This window comes from Schistocerca gregaria, chromosome 9 (genome assembly GCF_023897955.1).
Source record: "Schistocerca gregaria isolate iqSchGreg1 chromosome 9, iqSchGreg1.2, whole genome shotgun sequence".
Classification (NCBI taxonomy): Eukaryota; Metazoa; Arthropoda; class Insecta; order Orthoptera; family Acrididae; genus Schistocerca; species Schistocerca gregaria.
The window spans coordinates 129,197,116-129,211,558 of record NC_064928.1 but is presented as its reverse complement, the minus strand read 5'-3'; the positions used below and the strand labels follow the sequence as shown (position 1 = coordinate 129,211,558).

At 46.2% G+C, this 14,443-nt stretch overlaps 1 protein-coding gene across 1 annotated transcript in view; it reads right to left on the bottom strand.

The window, feature by feature from the left end:
* LOC126291924 (uncharacterized) overlaps window positions 1-14,443 on the bottom strand; it is a 256,225-nt gene that overhangs the window by 43,295 nt on the left and 198,487 nt on the right. Inside the window, exon 5 of the mRNA XM_049985657.1 lies at window positions 6,713-7,102. Coding sequence (XP_049841614.1) covers window positions 6,713-7,102 — 390 coding nt within the window. The remainder of the gene's footprint in view (window positions 1-6,712; window positions 7,103-14,443) is intronic.

Genomic DNA, 14,443 nt, shown 5'->3' with positions numbered 1-14,443 from the left:
AAAAAAACAGCGCAGAACCTCATACGCGGAAAAAATTATTTAAAAATGGCATAGTACAAGGAAGTACACACATGCAGATGGGAATCTTTTCCCAAAATGAGTTATGTAAAATATGGATAAACGAAAAAGGGATTGGTAGCAGAAAAGTTGTTTATAAACAAACCCGTTATATTCACAGTCGTGGGCTTTCAAAAGAACAAAAAAAAAAAACTATGATGGACAAAAGCAGAAACAAAAGTTGACGTAGAAGAGATAAGGGATCCACTATTAGAACCAAATTTAAAAGAGCTTTGGAAGACGTAAGGAGAAGGGACAGATAACACTCAATCAGTATTTCTAAAATCATTGGAGGAAGTGGCAAGAAAATGATTATTTATGTTGGCGAATAGAATACCATCTGACTTTCACAAAAACATCATCCACACAGTTCTGAAGATTGCAACAGCTGACAAGTGCGAGACTTATCACAGAATTAGTTTAACAGCTCATGCAGCAAATTTGCTAACAAGAAACACAGAAAAATGGAAAAGAAAAATAATGATGTGTTAGCTAGTGATCAGTTTGGCCTTAGGAAAGGTCAAAGCACCAGAGAGACAGTTTCAACATTGCGGTCGGTAATGGAAGTAAGACCAAAGAAAAGTCAAGACACGTTTATTTGTTGACCTGGAAAAAGCATTCGACAATTTTTGAAATTTTTCGAAAAAAGGGGTAATTCTCTATACTATTCCATCCTGGAGTTTCCAATGTTTGAAAAATAGGGGTAAGCTTTACAGAAAGTTGGGTAGTAAACAGGGTGGGGCAAATAAAAGTTGCCCAGGGAACAGAGTTCCAGGGTACAGAGAAAGAGCAGAGGAAATGCCTTTTATATCTGGAGTAAGCGACGCTGCCTCCATGTGGACACACGCGTATCGCTACCGGACGACTTTGCCAACCGGCAACAGCGGTAGTATAGAACTCTAATGGCTTTCTGTGTTGCATTCCGATGTGTAGGTATCGGGAAAGAACCGGTACACGATCTATGTAAATAGTGATAAATCTGATCATAAACATTAATCTGCTTCGCATGTAATGTTTCGAGAAGCTGATGGAAATGCACAAGAAGTAAACAGGGTGAGTCACCTAACATTACCGCTGGATATATTTCGTAAACCACATCAAATACTGACGAATCGATGCCACAGACCGAAGGTGAGGAGAGGGGCTAGTGTAATTGGTTAATACAAACCATAAAAAAAATGCACGGAAGTATGGTTTTTAACACCTATGTTTTTTTAAATGGAACCCCGTTGGTTTTGTTAGCACATCTGAACATATAAACAAATACGTAATCAGTGCCGTTTGTTGCACTGTAAAATGTTAATTACATCCGGAGATATTGTAACGCTTGAGTACCACTCCTCCGCTGTTCGATCGTGTGTATCGGAGAGCACCGAATTACGTAGGGATCCAAAGGGAACGGTGATGGACCTAAGGTACAGAAGGGACTGGAACAACACATTACGTCCACATGGGAACACCTTTTTATTGGTCTTTTTCACTGACGCACATGTACATTACCATCAGGGATGAGGTACACGTACACGCGTGGTTTCCGTTTTCAATTACGGAGTGGAATAGAGTGTGTCCCGACATGTCAGGTCAATAAATGTTCAATGTGGTGGTCATCATTTGCTGCACACAACTGCAATCTCTGCCGTAATGATTGTCGTACACGCAGCAGTACATCTGGTGTAATGTTGCCGCGGGCTGCCACAATACGTTGTTTCATTTCCTCTGGGGTTGTAGGCACATCACGGTACACATTCTCCTTTAACGTACCCCACAGAAAGAAGTCCAGAGGTGTAAGATCAGGAGAACGGGCTGGCCAAATTCTACGTCCTCCACGTCCTATGAAACGCCCGTCGAACATCCTGTCAACGGTCAGCTTAGTGTTAATTGGGGGATGTGCAGGTGCACCATCACGCTGATACCACATACGTCGACGCGTTTCCAGTGGGACATTTTTGAGCAACGTTGGCAGATCATTCTGTAGAAACGCGATGTATGTTGCAGCTGTTTGGGCCCCTGCAATGAAGTGAGGACCAATGAGGTGGTCGCCAATGATTCCGCACCATACATTTACAGTCCACGGTCGCTGTCGCTCTACCTGTCTGAGCCAGGAAGGATTGTCCACGGACCAGTAATGCATGTTCCGTAGATTCACTGCCCCGCTCCATCGGTAAACAGGTAGAACTGCAACGCATCCTCTGTTAATGCCCATTGACAGAATTGCACTCGATGATTAAAATCATCACCGTGTAATTGCTGATGTAGCGAGACATGAAACGGGTGAAAGCGGTGACGATGCAGTATGCACATGACACTACTTTGACTCAGTCCACCGGCTCTCGCAATATCCCGTGTACTCACGTGTGGGTTCATGGCAACAGCAGCTAACACACCAACTGCACCCGCTTCTCCTGTGACGGGCCTGTTACGGACCCGTTTGTGTGCTACGACCGTACCTGTTGCATACAGTTGGCGATAGATGTTTTGCAATGTGCGGCACGTTGGATGCTCTCTGTTCGGGTACCGTTCTGCATACACCCTGCAGGCTTCAGCTGCATCTCGTCCACACTCGCCATAGATGAGTATCATCTCCGCCTTTTCAGAGTTCGAATACACCATGGTCACAGTTCCTACAACACTACACTATCGCAGACGTCTGGTAACAGGGTGTACTACAGTTGGTCTGCGTGCGGAGACGAATGCAAAAAATGGTTCAAATGGCTCTGAGCACTATGGGTTTTAACATCTGTGGTCATCAGTCCTCTAGAACTTAGAACTACTTAAACCTAACTAGCCTAAGGAAATCACACACATCCATTCCGGAGGCAGGATTCGAACCTGCGACCGTAGCAGTCTCGCGGTTCCGGACTGAGTGCCTAGAACCGCTAGACCACCGCGGCCGGCAGACGAATGCAGAATAACAATAGCAGCAAGCGCTACATGCGGACACTGCGACAGCTAGACCAAACCACAACAGTGCACTACAGCCACACTCGTAAACACGGTCGTCATCGTAAACATGTCCCTGCAGATGCTGCTCGCCGACCGTGGCCCGTGTTTGTTACAATACGCAACTGAACGTCGGAGGTTTCAAGCGAAAACTGTAGGTTACAATATCTCCGGATGTAATTAACATTTTACAATGCAACAAACGGCACTGATTACGTATTTGTTTATATGTTCAGATGTGCTAACAAAACCAACGGGGCTCCATTAAAAAAACGTAGGTGTTAAAAAACATACTTCCGTGCATTTTTAATGGTTTTTATTAAACAATTACACTAGCCCCTCTCCTCACGTTCGGTCTGTGGAATCGGTTCGTCCGTATTCGATGTGGTTCACGAAATATACCGTAAGTAAAGTGGTCTAGGGATAGCATCTTTAATTTATAATCAAAATGTCTTCGGTCCCGGGTTCGTTCCCCGCCACTGCCTAAATTTTGATAAATTATCAGCATTGGCGGCCGAAGACTTACGGCACAAGAAGTCAGCCTCATTCTGCCAACGGCCTTGTCATAGAGGGCGGAGGAGCGGATAGATGTTCAGGGCACTCTCTTGTCCTGGGGGTGGGAAATTGTCCCTAAAGGCGGAAGAATCAGCAATGATCAACGACATGAGGATGCAGAAGGCAATGGAAACCGCTGCATTAAAGACACGTGACGTGTATCCACAGGACATGTGCCCTGTTGTTGAAGAAGTGTCTTTATGATCTCTCCATTGGCAAAAGATTCCGGAATAGTGCCCCATTCGGATCTCCGGGAGAGGACTGCCAAGGGGGAGGTTACCATGAGAAAAAGATTGAATAATCAACGAAAGTATAATGTTCTAAGAGTCGGGGCGTGGAATGTCAGAAGCTTGAACGCGGTAGGGAACCTAGAAAATCTGAAAAGGGAAATGCAAAGGCTCAATCTAGATATAGTAGGGGTCAGTGAAGTGAAATGGAAGGAAGACAAGGATTTCTGGTCAGATGAGTATCGGGTAATAACAACAGCAGCAGAAAATGGTATAACAGGTGTAGGATTCGTTATGAATAGGAAGGTAGGGCAGAGGGTGTGTTACTGTGAACAGTTCAGTGACCGGGTTGTTCTAATCAGAATCGACAGCAGACCAACACCGACAACGATAGTTCAGGTATACATGCCGACGTCGCAAGTTGAAGATGAACAGATAGAGAAAGTGTATGAGGATATTGAAAGGGTAATGCAGTATGTAAAGGGGGACGAAAATCTAATAGTAATGGGCGACTGGAATGCAGTTGTAGGGGAAGGAGTAGAAGAAAAGGTTACACTAGAATATGGGGTTGGGACAAGGAATGAAAGAGGAGAAAGACTAATTGAGTTCTCTAACAAGTTTCAGCTAGTAATAGCGAATACCCTGTTCAAGAATCACAAGAGGAGGAGGTATACTTGGAAAAGGCCGGGAGATACTGGAAGATTTCAATTAGATTACATCATGGTCAGACAGAGATTCCGAAATCAGATGCTGGATTGTAAGGCGTACCCAGGAGCAGAAATAGATCACAATACAGTAGTGATGAAGAGTAGGCTGAAGATCAAGACATTAGTCAGGAAGAATCAATACGCTAAGAAGTGGGATACGGAAGTTTTAAGTAATGACGAGATACGTTTGAAGTTCTCTAGCGCTATAGATATAGCAGTTAGGAATAGCGCAGTAGGCAACACAGTTGAAGAGGAGTAGACGTCTCTAAAAAGGGCCATCACAGAAGTTGGGAAGGAAAACATAGGTACAAAGAAGGTAGCTGCGAAGAAAACATGGGTAACAGAAGAAATAATTCAGTTGATTGATGAAAGGAGGAAGTACAAACATGTTCCGGGAAAATCAGAAATACAGAAATACAAGTCGCGGAGGAATGAAATAAATAGGAAGTGCAGGGAAGCTAAGACGAAATGGCTGCAGGAAAAATGTGAAGACATCGAAAAAGATATGATTGTCGGAAGGACAGACTCAGCATACAGGAAAGTCAAAACAACCTTTGGTGACATTAAAAGCAACGGTGGTAACATTAAGGGTGCAACGGGAATTCCACTGTCAAATGCAGAGGAGAGAGCAGATAGGTGGAAAGATTACATTGAAAGCCTCTATGAGGGTGAAGATTTGTCTGATATGATAGAAGAAGAAACAGGGGTCGATTTAGAAGAGATAGGGGATCCAGTATTAGAATCGGAATTTAAAAGAGCTTTGGAGGACTTACGGTTAAATAAGGCAGAAGGGATGGATAACATTCCATCAGAATTTCTAAAATCATTAGGGGAAGTGGCAACAAAACGACTATTCACGTTGGTGTGTAGAATATATGAGTCTGGCGACATACCATCTGACTTTCGGAAAAGCATCATCCACACAATTCCGAAGACGGCAAGAGCTGACAAGTGCGAGAATTATCGCACAATCAGCTCAACACCTCATGCATCGAAGCTGCTTACAAGAATAATATACAGAAGAATGGAAAAGAAAATAGAGAATGCACTAGGTGACGATCAGTTTGGCTTTAGGAAAAGTAAAGGCACGAGAGAAGCAATTCTGACGTTACGGCTAATAATGGAAGCAAGGCTAAAGAAAAATCAAGACACGTTCATAGGAGTTGACGACCTGGAAAAAGCGTTCGACAATATAAAATGGTGCAAGCTTTTCAAGATTCTGAGCAAAGTAGGGGTAAGCTATAGGGAGAGACGGGTCATATACAATATGTACAACAACCAAGAGGAAATAATAAGAGTGGACGATCAAGAATGAAGTGCTCGTATTAAGAAGGGAGTAAGACAAGGCTGTAGCCTTTCGTCCCTACTCTTCAATCTGTACATCGAGGAAGCAATGATGGAAATAAAAGAAATGTTCAGGAGTGGAATTAAAATACAAGGTGAAAGGATATCAATGATACGATCCGCTGATGACATTGCTATCCTGAGTGAAAGTGAAGAAGAATTAAATGATCTGGTGAACGGAATGAACAGTCTAATGAGTACACAGTATGGTTTGAGAGTAAATCGGAGAAAGAGGAAGGTAATGAGAAGTAGTAGAAATGAGAACAGCGAGAAACTTAACATCAGGATTGATGGTCACGAAGTCAATAAAGTTAAGGAATTCTGCTACCTAGGCAGAGCAAAGAGGACATCAAAAGAAGACTCGCTATGGCAAAAAAGGCATTTCTGGCCAAGAGAAGTCTACTAATACCAAAAACCGGCCTCAATTTGAGGAAGAAATTTCTGAGGATATACGTCTGGAGTACAACATTGTATGGTAGTGAAACATGGACTGTGGGAAAACCGGAACAGAAGAGAATCGAAGCATTTGAGATGTGGTGCTATAGACTAATGTTGAGAATTAGGTGGTCTGATAAGGTAAGGAATGAGGAGATTCTACGCAGAATCGGAGAGGAAAGGAATATGTGGAAAACGCTGATAAGGAGAAGGGACAGGATGATAGGACATCTGCTAAAACATGAGGGAATGACTTCCATGGTACTAGAGGGAGCTGTAGAGGGCAAAAACTGTAGAGGAAGACAGAGATTGGAATACGTCAAGCAAATAATTGAGGACGTAGGTTGCAAGTGCTACTCTGAGATGGAGAGGTTAGCACAGGAAAGGAATTCGTGGCGGGCCGCATCAAAAAAACGTTAGGTGACTCACCCTGTATATGATACGAACCTGTTTCAGTAATGAAGTCACCTTCGACGGCCTTATCTGTGAAGCCCATCAGGTAGAGTTGGATTTTCGGCTGTAAGAGGCTCAGCACGGCGTCGGCGCGGAGCGACGTGTCTGCGACGGCGAGCGTGGCATTCTCGGAGCGGCACGCACTGGCTGCCTGCGCGTGGGCCTTCCGCTCCGTGTGCACCTTGTAGAAGCGGCCGGCGTCTTCGATCCACACGTAGCTGTCCGGTACGCCCACCGAAAGCGGGCGCTCACAGAAAAACGGCGCAGGGTTCTGGCAGGACACGACGTCCGTGAATCCGTCTCTGTCCAAGATGACGCAGTCTTCGTCTGCACTGCCAGTGTGGGCCCGACGAAGCAGTGATGGCAGAGCCGGCACGGGGCGACCTGGCGCAGTGCGGCAGTGTCGGTAGGGCACAGGCTTACCCCAGGCAAGAACGTAAGTACTGCAGCAGACGTTACAGTCGAACCAGGGCACAAGCCTAGCGGCAAAACGACATGTGCTGTTTGAGGCTTGCCCGGCGCTGCATCTGCTTACTTCCCGGGAACTACGCCGGATAACATTGTAGAAACCGCACAATATTCCAGCGAGACACGTAAGGAGAATGTCCTGCTTCGGCCTACCGTCAGTAATATAGGTGACCCCACATACCACCTAGCTAAACATCTGGCTTCTCTTCTGAGTCCCATGGTGGGGAAATGTGAACACCATATTCGAAACTCAGATTTTACACGGCGACTGAAGAACCTGCGTCTTGAATCTGCCGACTTACTAGTGAGTTTCGATGTGGTTTCTTTGTTCACACAGGTGCCTCTGATGGACTCATTACAACTCATCGGAGCTAAGCTGGAGGAGGATGTCTTACACCTTTTCAAACAAGTGCTTACCTCGACTTACTTTTTATTTAACGACCAGTATTTTGAGCAGACTGACGGTGTTGCTAGGGGTAGCCCTCTGTCTCCCTTAGTAGCTAATCTTTTTATGGAAGATTTCGAGGATAAAGCACTTCAGACGGCGGTTTTTAAACCCAAATGTTTTTGGAGATATGTAGATGAGACGTTTGTGGTATGGCCGCGTGGGACAGCAACGCTTCCTTCTTTCCTGGAACATCTGAACTCCCTCCATCCAAGCATCTGTTTCACCATGGAGGTAGAAAAAGATGGTGAGCTCCCGTTTCTGGATTTTTTGGTTCGTAGAAAAGAAAACGGCTCCTTGGGTCACACTGTGTTCCGGAAGCCTACGCACACAGACTTGTATTTACAAGCTACGAGCTATCATCCCTCACAGTGCAGCGGTGTATTACGGACGCTAGTGCATAGGGCTACAGCCATCTCAGATCAGGACAGCTTATCGGCAGAGCTTAGCCATCTCCGCTCTGTGTTTGCCCAGAACGGGTACTCTGAGAAGCAGATGCGGAATGCATTTCGACCAGCACGCTCCAAACCTCAAGAACAGCCTGAAGAAGCAGACAACACCACGGGGTTGATTTTTCTACCGTATGTCGGTGGCGTGTCTTTTAAGATGGGCAGAATTTTCAAGAAATACCGGATTAAATCTGTTTTCCGGCCTCCAGCACGAGTGCAATCGATGCTGGGCTCCCTTAAAGACAACCTCGGCCTGAGGAGACCAGGAATATATAAAATCCCGTGCCAGTGTGGGAAGTCTTATATTGGCCAGACGTGTCGTACGGTCAAAGACAGATGCGACGAACATAAACGTCACACGAGGTTGGGTCAGCCAGAGAAATCTGCGGTTACTGAACACTGCCTTGACACGGGATACGGCATGAATTATTAACAAACCAAGATCATCTCGCATGCCTCCACATACTGGGACTCCATCATCAAAGAGGCGGTCGAAATACGTATAAACAGTGACCGAATAAACAGAGACACGGGGTTTCACCTGAGCAAAGCCTGGGAGCCAGCCTTGGCAGCACTAAGGAATCGTCAGCCACAGATTAGCAAACGCACCGAGTCAACGCAGATGGAAAGCCTTAGCGCAGAGGCTTAAATCGCGCGCCAACACCTCGTGCGCGCGAACGGGGTCCGTCGCTGCCGGCCGCATTTTCCCACACCGCGGCGCGCTTCCGCAGACCGCGACCCGTTTCTCCAGCAGAGGGCTCTGGTATTAGAGGCTGTCTACGATTGGTCTTCGATGACGTTATGCCCCGCTGGCGCCTGCGCTGGTCTAGAAATCCAACATATAGATTGGCGAGCTTCTCAGCGACGCAACAGTAGAAGATGGCTGGCAGTTGTCTCGCTCAAATATTGTGCGGCTTCTACAATATTATCCGGCGTAATTCCCGGCAACCTATCAAGCAGCAAAACGACATTTTGGAAGCTGACGTACATTAAAGTACTTCAGTTACAATTTTACTTCACACTGTTTAGCCGAAATCAATCGTAGAGAAAATTAAAACACCGTGACAAGAATACTAAGATATTTGTCACATGCATCACAGAATTTGTGAAGTGATACCAGATAAACTACATATCATTACATTCTGTGCATTCTATGTCTTCATTGGCGCTTAACTGGTGTACAAATAAATTTCTCCTCGATCCCGGGAAAACACGACACAAATATGTGAAATGTAGGGGGACATGATCCATGTGTCAAACTTATGCTTCCCAGAGGAGCTGTTGTCTTATCTGCAGTGGGGTTCCTAGCTTTATCACATGCAATAATGAAACTCATGGGCTGCAGTCCCATTCGTCAGATACAGGTTTTCATCCTGACATCTCATTCCCGCTGTGCGTTCACCACGAAATTTCTTTTGTATCCCATATTATGTGCAACGTGATGTTGTTGACAGAGATGTTCACATTGAGCTTCTGCTTCACAGGAAATTTCTAATTTTTCTACTTTATGGAGCCCTGGCCTGTCTTACCTGCCTAAATATGAAAGTCATCCACCCATAGGAATGCATACCTGACATCTATAGCTTTCATAGTATCCACTCCATATTGATACACCAACCGGTTTTGTGGTAATATTGGAAATACAGCAGTCACTGTTTTTATGTAGAAGTAACACGCTTCGCCATGGTTAGGCACCATCAGATTATATAAAACTGTCACATGAAATTCAATGCACTGGCTACCTCAGTTCAAGCTCGACCACATACACTTAAGACCATCTGGATGAAAATAGAGCGAGTCACCAGAATTCCAGTGCCGTTGCCATTTCGACAACCTAGCTAATTGTCATCTAGACTAATATGATGCACGCATCTGCTCTATTTGCTGCTCCAGCGGTTCAAAGGTCCGCTTCGCTCCTTTTAGTAATTCCAACGGGATTTTCCGTCAGACTGTATCATGTGCATGTGCCTGACATAGAGCTTTGATAGCCAGCACAATAAACTTCATTTTACAGTTTTACCTAGTCTGATGGTGCCTAATCACAGCAAAACACTTTATTTTTTAAATAAAAATAACTTTGCAACCGTGACTGTTTCATTTCGAGCCTAACTGTAATTTTCTTATTTGTACGCAAGATATGCTGCAACTTTATCACAGTTCTCTGAGACACTGAGATAACTGTACTCCTTTTTGTGACAGTCATACAGTCAACGGTCATACTTCTCCACATACCATCAACAGAATTCTACTCCATTCGTGTGACATGGCGATCCACAGTGGAGAACCGCCATAATCTCTGCCTCAGTCCTGTCGGTAACACGCCGAAAAGCCATGATGACACACCGTACACGGAGTGTGAGAACACTCCAGTGAAGCCGCTTGTTTCAGGCTATTCTCCTTCGTGTGACACGTAGTGAAACTATAAAATACCCTCCTGGGTCTCCGAAACACACGAATATGAGAAATACACATTCTGAACACCATCCTACATTTTTACTAAGAAGGTATTGTACTAGCTGTTAATATTATCATGAAGTCTAACTGTCTTAGTATCATGTGGTCACTGGTATCTTCCTATTTGAGCTACTTTTTTCCAATTGTTAACGTATAACAAAAAGTAGTATGAGGTTACTGTTTGGTTCATATAGAGCTGATGGCGGTTGAGAGCACTGTATGTATGGTCTGTCTGAATTAGGTTCTCATGCGCAGTGAACATCGGTCGAGTCAATTGCAGGTTAACAATCGTGCAAGCTTCATGCTGAGAAGTTACTGTACCGTACTGTTGCCAATTATGTTTAAACACGTTAACAGTTACTTTGCCCAAAGATAAGAAATATTTGGTACATCAAACACTTAGAGAAGGTAACAGATGTATCACATGAAGTGATAAGTAATTTTCTCATTAAAGTTTTCTGATAGACGGTACTACTGAAATACAGAATGGGAGAGAAGCTGACTGACTGGGAGCTCCTCGAGTCGTAACATTATGTATACGTGCAAGCACTTTGGCTCTACGAGAATAGAACACAGTCTCACTTGTGTTAGGACTAGCATGTGTACCACAACAGATTGCCATTACCAGTATTTACGATGTTTAAATAATCAGAGAAGAGAGAGTAGACAAGCCCTCGGTCTTAAAGCAGGATTGCAGTGTTTACATACCTCAGCAAGTCGACGAGTGTCATACTTGTTACACCCACTAAGGTGTAAGAAATATACACTCCTGGAAACTAAAATAAGAACACCGTGAATTCATTGTCCCAGGAAGGGGAAACTTTATTGACAAATTCCTGGGGTCAGATACATCACATGATCACACTGACAGAACCACAGGCACATAGACACAGGCAACAGAGCATGCACAATGTCGGCACTAGTACAGTGTATATCCACCTTTCGCAGCAATGCAGGCTGCTATTCTCCCATGGAGACGATCGTAATGCTGGATGTAGTCCTGTGGAACGGCTTGCCATGCCATTTCCACCTGGCGCCTCAGTTGGACCAACGTTCGTACTGGACGTGCAGACCGCGTGAGACGACGCTTCATCCAGTCCCAAACATGCTCAATGGGGACAGATCCGGAGATCTTGCTGGCCAGGGTAGTTGACTTACACCTTCTAGAGCACGTTGGGTGGCACGGGATACATGCGGACGTGCATTGTCCTGTTGGAACAGCAAGTTCCCTTGCAGGTCTAGGAATGGTAGAACGATGGGTTCGATGACGGTATGGATGTACCGTGCACTATTCAGTGTCCCCTCGACGATTACCAGAGGTGTACGGCCAGTGTAGGAGATCGCTCCCCACACCATGATGCCGGGTGTTGGCCCTGTGTGCCTCGGTCGTATGCAGTCCTGATTGTGGCGCTCACCTGCACGGCACCAAACACGCATACGACCATCATTGGCACCAAGGCAGAAGCGACTCTCATCGCTGAAGACGACACGTCTCCATTCGTCCCTCCATTCACGCCTGTCGCGACACCACTGGAGGCGGGCTGCACGATGTTGGGGCGTGAGCGGAAGACGGCCTAACGGTGAGCGGGACCGTAGCCCAGCTTCATGGAGACGGTTGCGAATGGTCCTCGCCGATACCCCAGGAGCAACAGTGTCCCTAATTTGCTGGGAAGTGGCGGTGCGGTCCCCTACGGCACTGCGTAGGATCCTACGGTCTTGGCGTGCATCCGTGCGTCGCTGCGGTCCGGTCCCAGGTCGACGGGCACGTGCACCTTCCGCCGACCACTGACGACAACATCGATGTACTGTAGAGACCTCACGCCCCACGTGTTGAGCAATTCGGCGGTACGTCCACCCGGCCTCCCGCATGCCCACTATACGCCCTCGCTCAAAGTCCGTCAACTGCACGTACGGTTCACGTCCACGCTGTCGCGGCATGCTACCAGTGTTAAAGACTGCGATGGAGCTCCGTATGCCACGGCAAACTGGCTGACACTGACGGCGGCGGTGCACAAATGCTGCGCAGCTAGCGCCATTCGACGGCCAACACCGCGGTTCCTGGTGTGTCCGCTGTGCCGTGCGTGTGATCATTGCTTGTACAGCCCTCTCGCAGTGTCCGGAGCAAGTATGGTGGGTCTGACACACCGGTGTCAATGTGTTCTTTTTTCCATTTCCAGGAGTGTACTTCAGCGCACAGTTTGTATTACTACAGAAGTGACACTGGCAGTGTACAAAATACAGTAAGTGCCAGTAGCCGGAAGTAACTCAAAGCTAAGAACGTTGTCCAGAAAACCATATCACAAAGAATTCTGGAGCAGGGTAGTTAGCAGCCCTAAAAGACGTCCACGTTAACGTTCAGGCAATGACGGCCCATCATTGGCGAGAGAACAGCAGCAGAGCACGGCTCGGTACGAAGCGTCGTTCTCTTGAGGACTGGTCTGCTTTAGGGGCAGCCCGTCTTCAGAGGCCGTGCCCTCTCGGTAGTCCGATCGCCTTTTGTCAGCCACTTCCAGACTCCTCACCATCCCATGCATCTTTATTTCTATAGACTCCTCTATTACGCTTTCCCAACAGGCGCTAGCTGTACGCAGCAACTTGGTGCTCCCAAAATCAAACACGCTGCCGAAAGTGACTCTGTACTCTGACGCTGATGACATCTGTGTCCGTCTGGGGCAAACACACCAAACTTCTCCTCGTAACAGTCTGCGAGTCAACGCTAGATTTGCCCAGTGTAGCAGCTGTCAGAGGCTGTTACGTTCCACTGCTGCATAGTTTCAGTAGAACCTTCACCGAGTGACAAATATCTTTCGTCGTCTTTGCTAGAAGCCGGTGGACGGTTTTGATGTCGCACTTTCAAAGAGTCTTCATGATCTCGACTCAGAGTGAACCCATATAGACTGCTGCTTAAGTGATCCGCAAACTGGGGAGCCTTACCATCCGTGGCATGGAAGGAAAGGGGGGGGGGGGAGGCGGTACTCGCGCCATGTCTATAAATACAGTGAACTTCGCAATACCTTGACACTTCACCATAACCTGACGAGTGAGACACTCCTTGAAATGTTTGCATTAAATGGTTCAAGTGGCTCTGAGCACTATGGGACTTAACTTCTGAGGTCATCAGTCCCCTAGAACTTAGAACTACTTAAACCTAACTAACCTAAGGACAGCACACACATCCATGCCCGAGGCTGGATTCGAACCTGCGACCGTAGCGGTCGCTCGGTTCCAGACTGAAGCGCCTAGAACCGCGAGACCACCGCGGCCGGCGTTTGCATTAAACCTACAGCTCGGAAGTCGTACGATGGCTTTCACAGCACCCATTGTTATTGTAGGTGCAGTGTCTTAGCCACTGCATGATGTCATCTACAGACAAATAAGTGTTTCCCGTTAGTGCTGAAACGTGTTACATGCACAAAAGTCAAGCATATGAATATGGAAGTTTGCAGCAGTCTGATGACATCTTTCAATACACCACAGGCTCCGTGCATTTCATGTGATATGGTTCACGCAATGTATCATAGTTAGCAAATGAAAGATTTTAATAGAGAACAAACAATGTATTTACCTTAATAGTCAATATATATATATATATATATATATATATATATATATATATATATATATATATATATCATTTCATGACACCAATTCTTACAATTTTCAAAACTCCGCCATCTCTCTCCCCACGTCCACCACTGCTGGCGGCTCACCTCCAACTGCGCAGCGCTACGCGCTGTTAGCATCCAGCTGCCGCTGCCCAACACTACAATGGCGAGTATTACAACAATGCCAACCAGCCACAGACTGCACACGGCACAGCCAGTGATTTTCATACAGAGCGCTACGTGGCGGCGGCGTTACCAATTAAAAAATTTTCTTTTGATAAAATCTGAAGAAATCTGCGCTGAT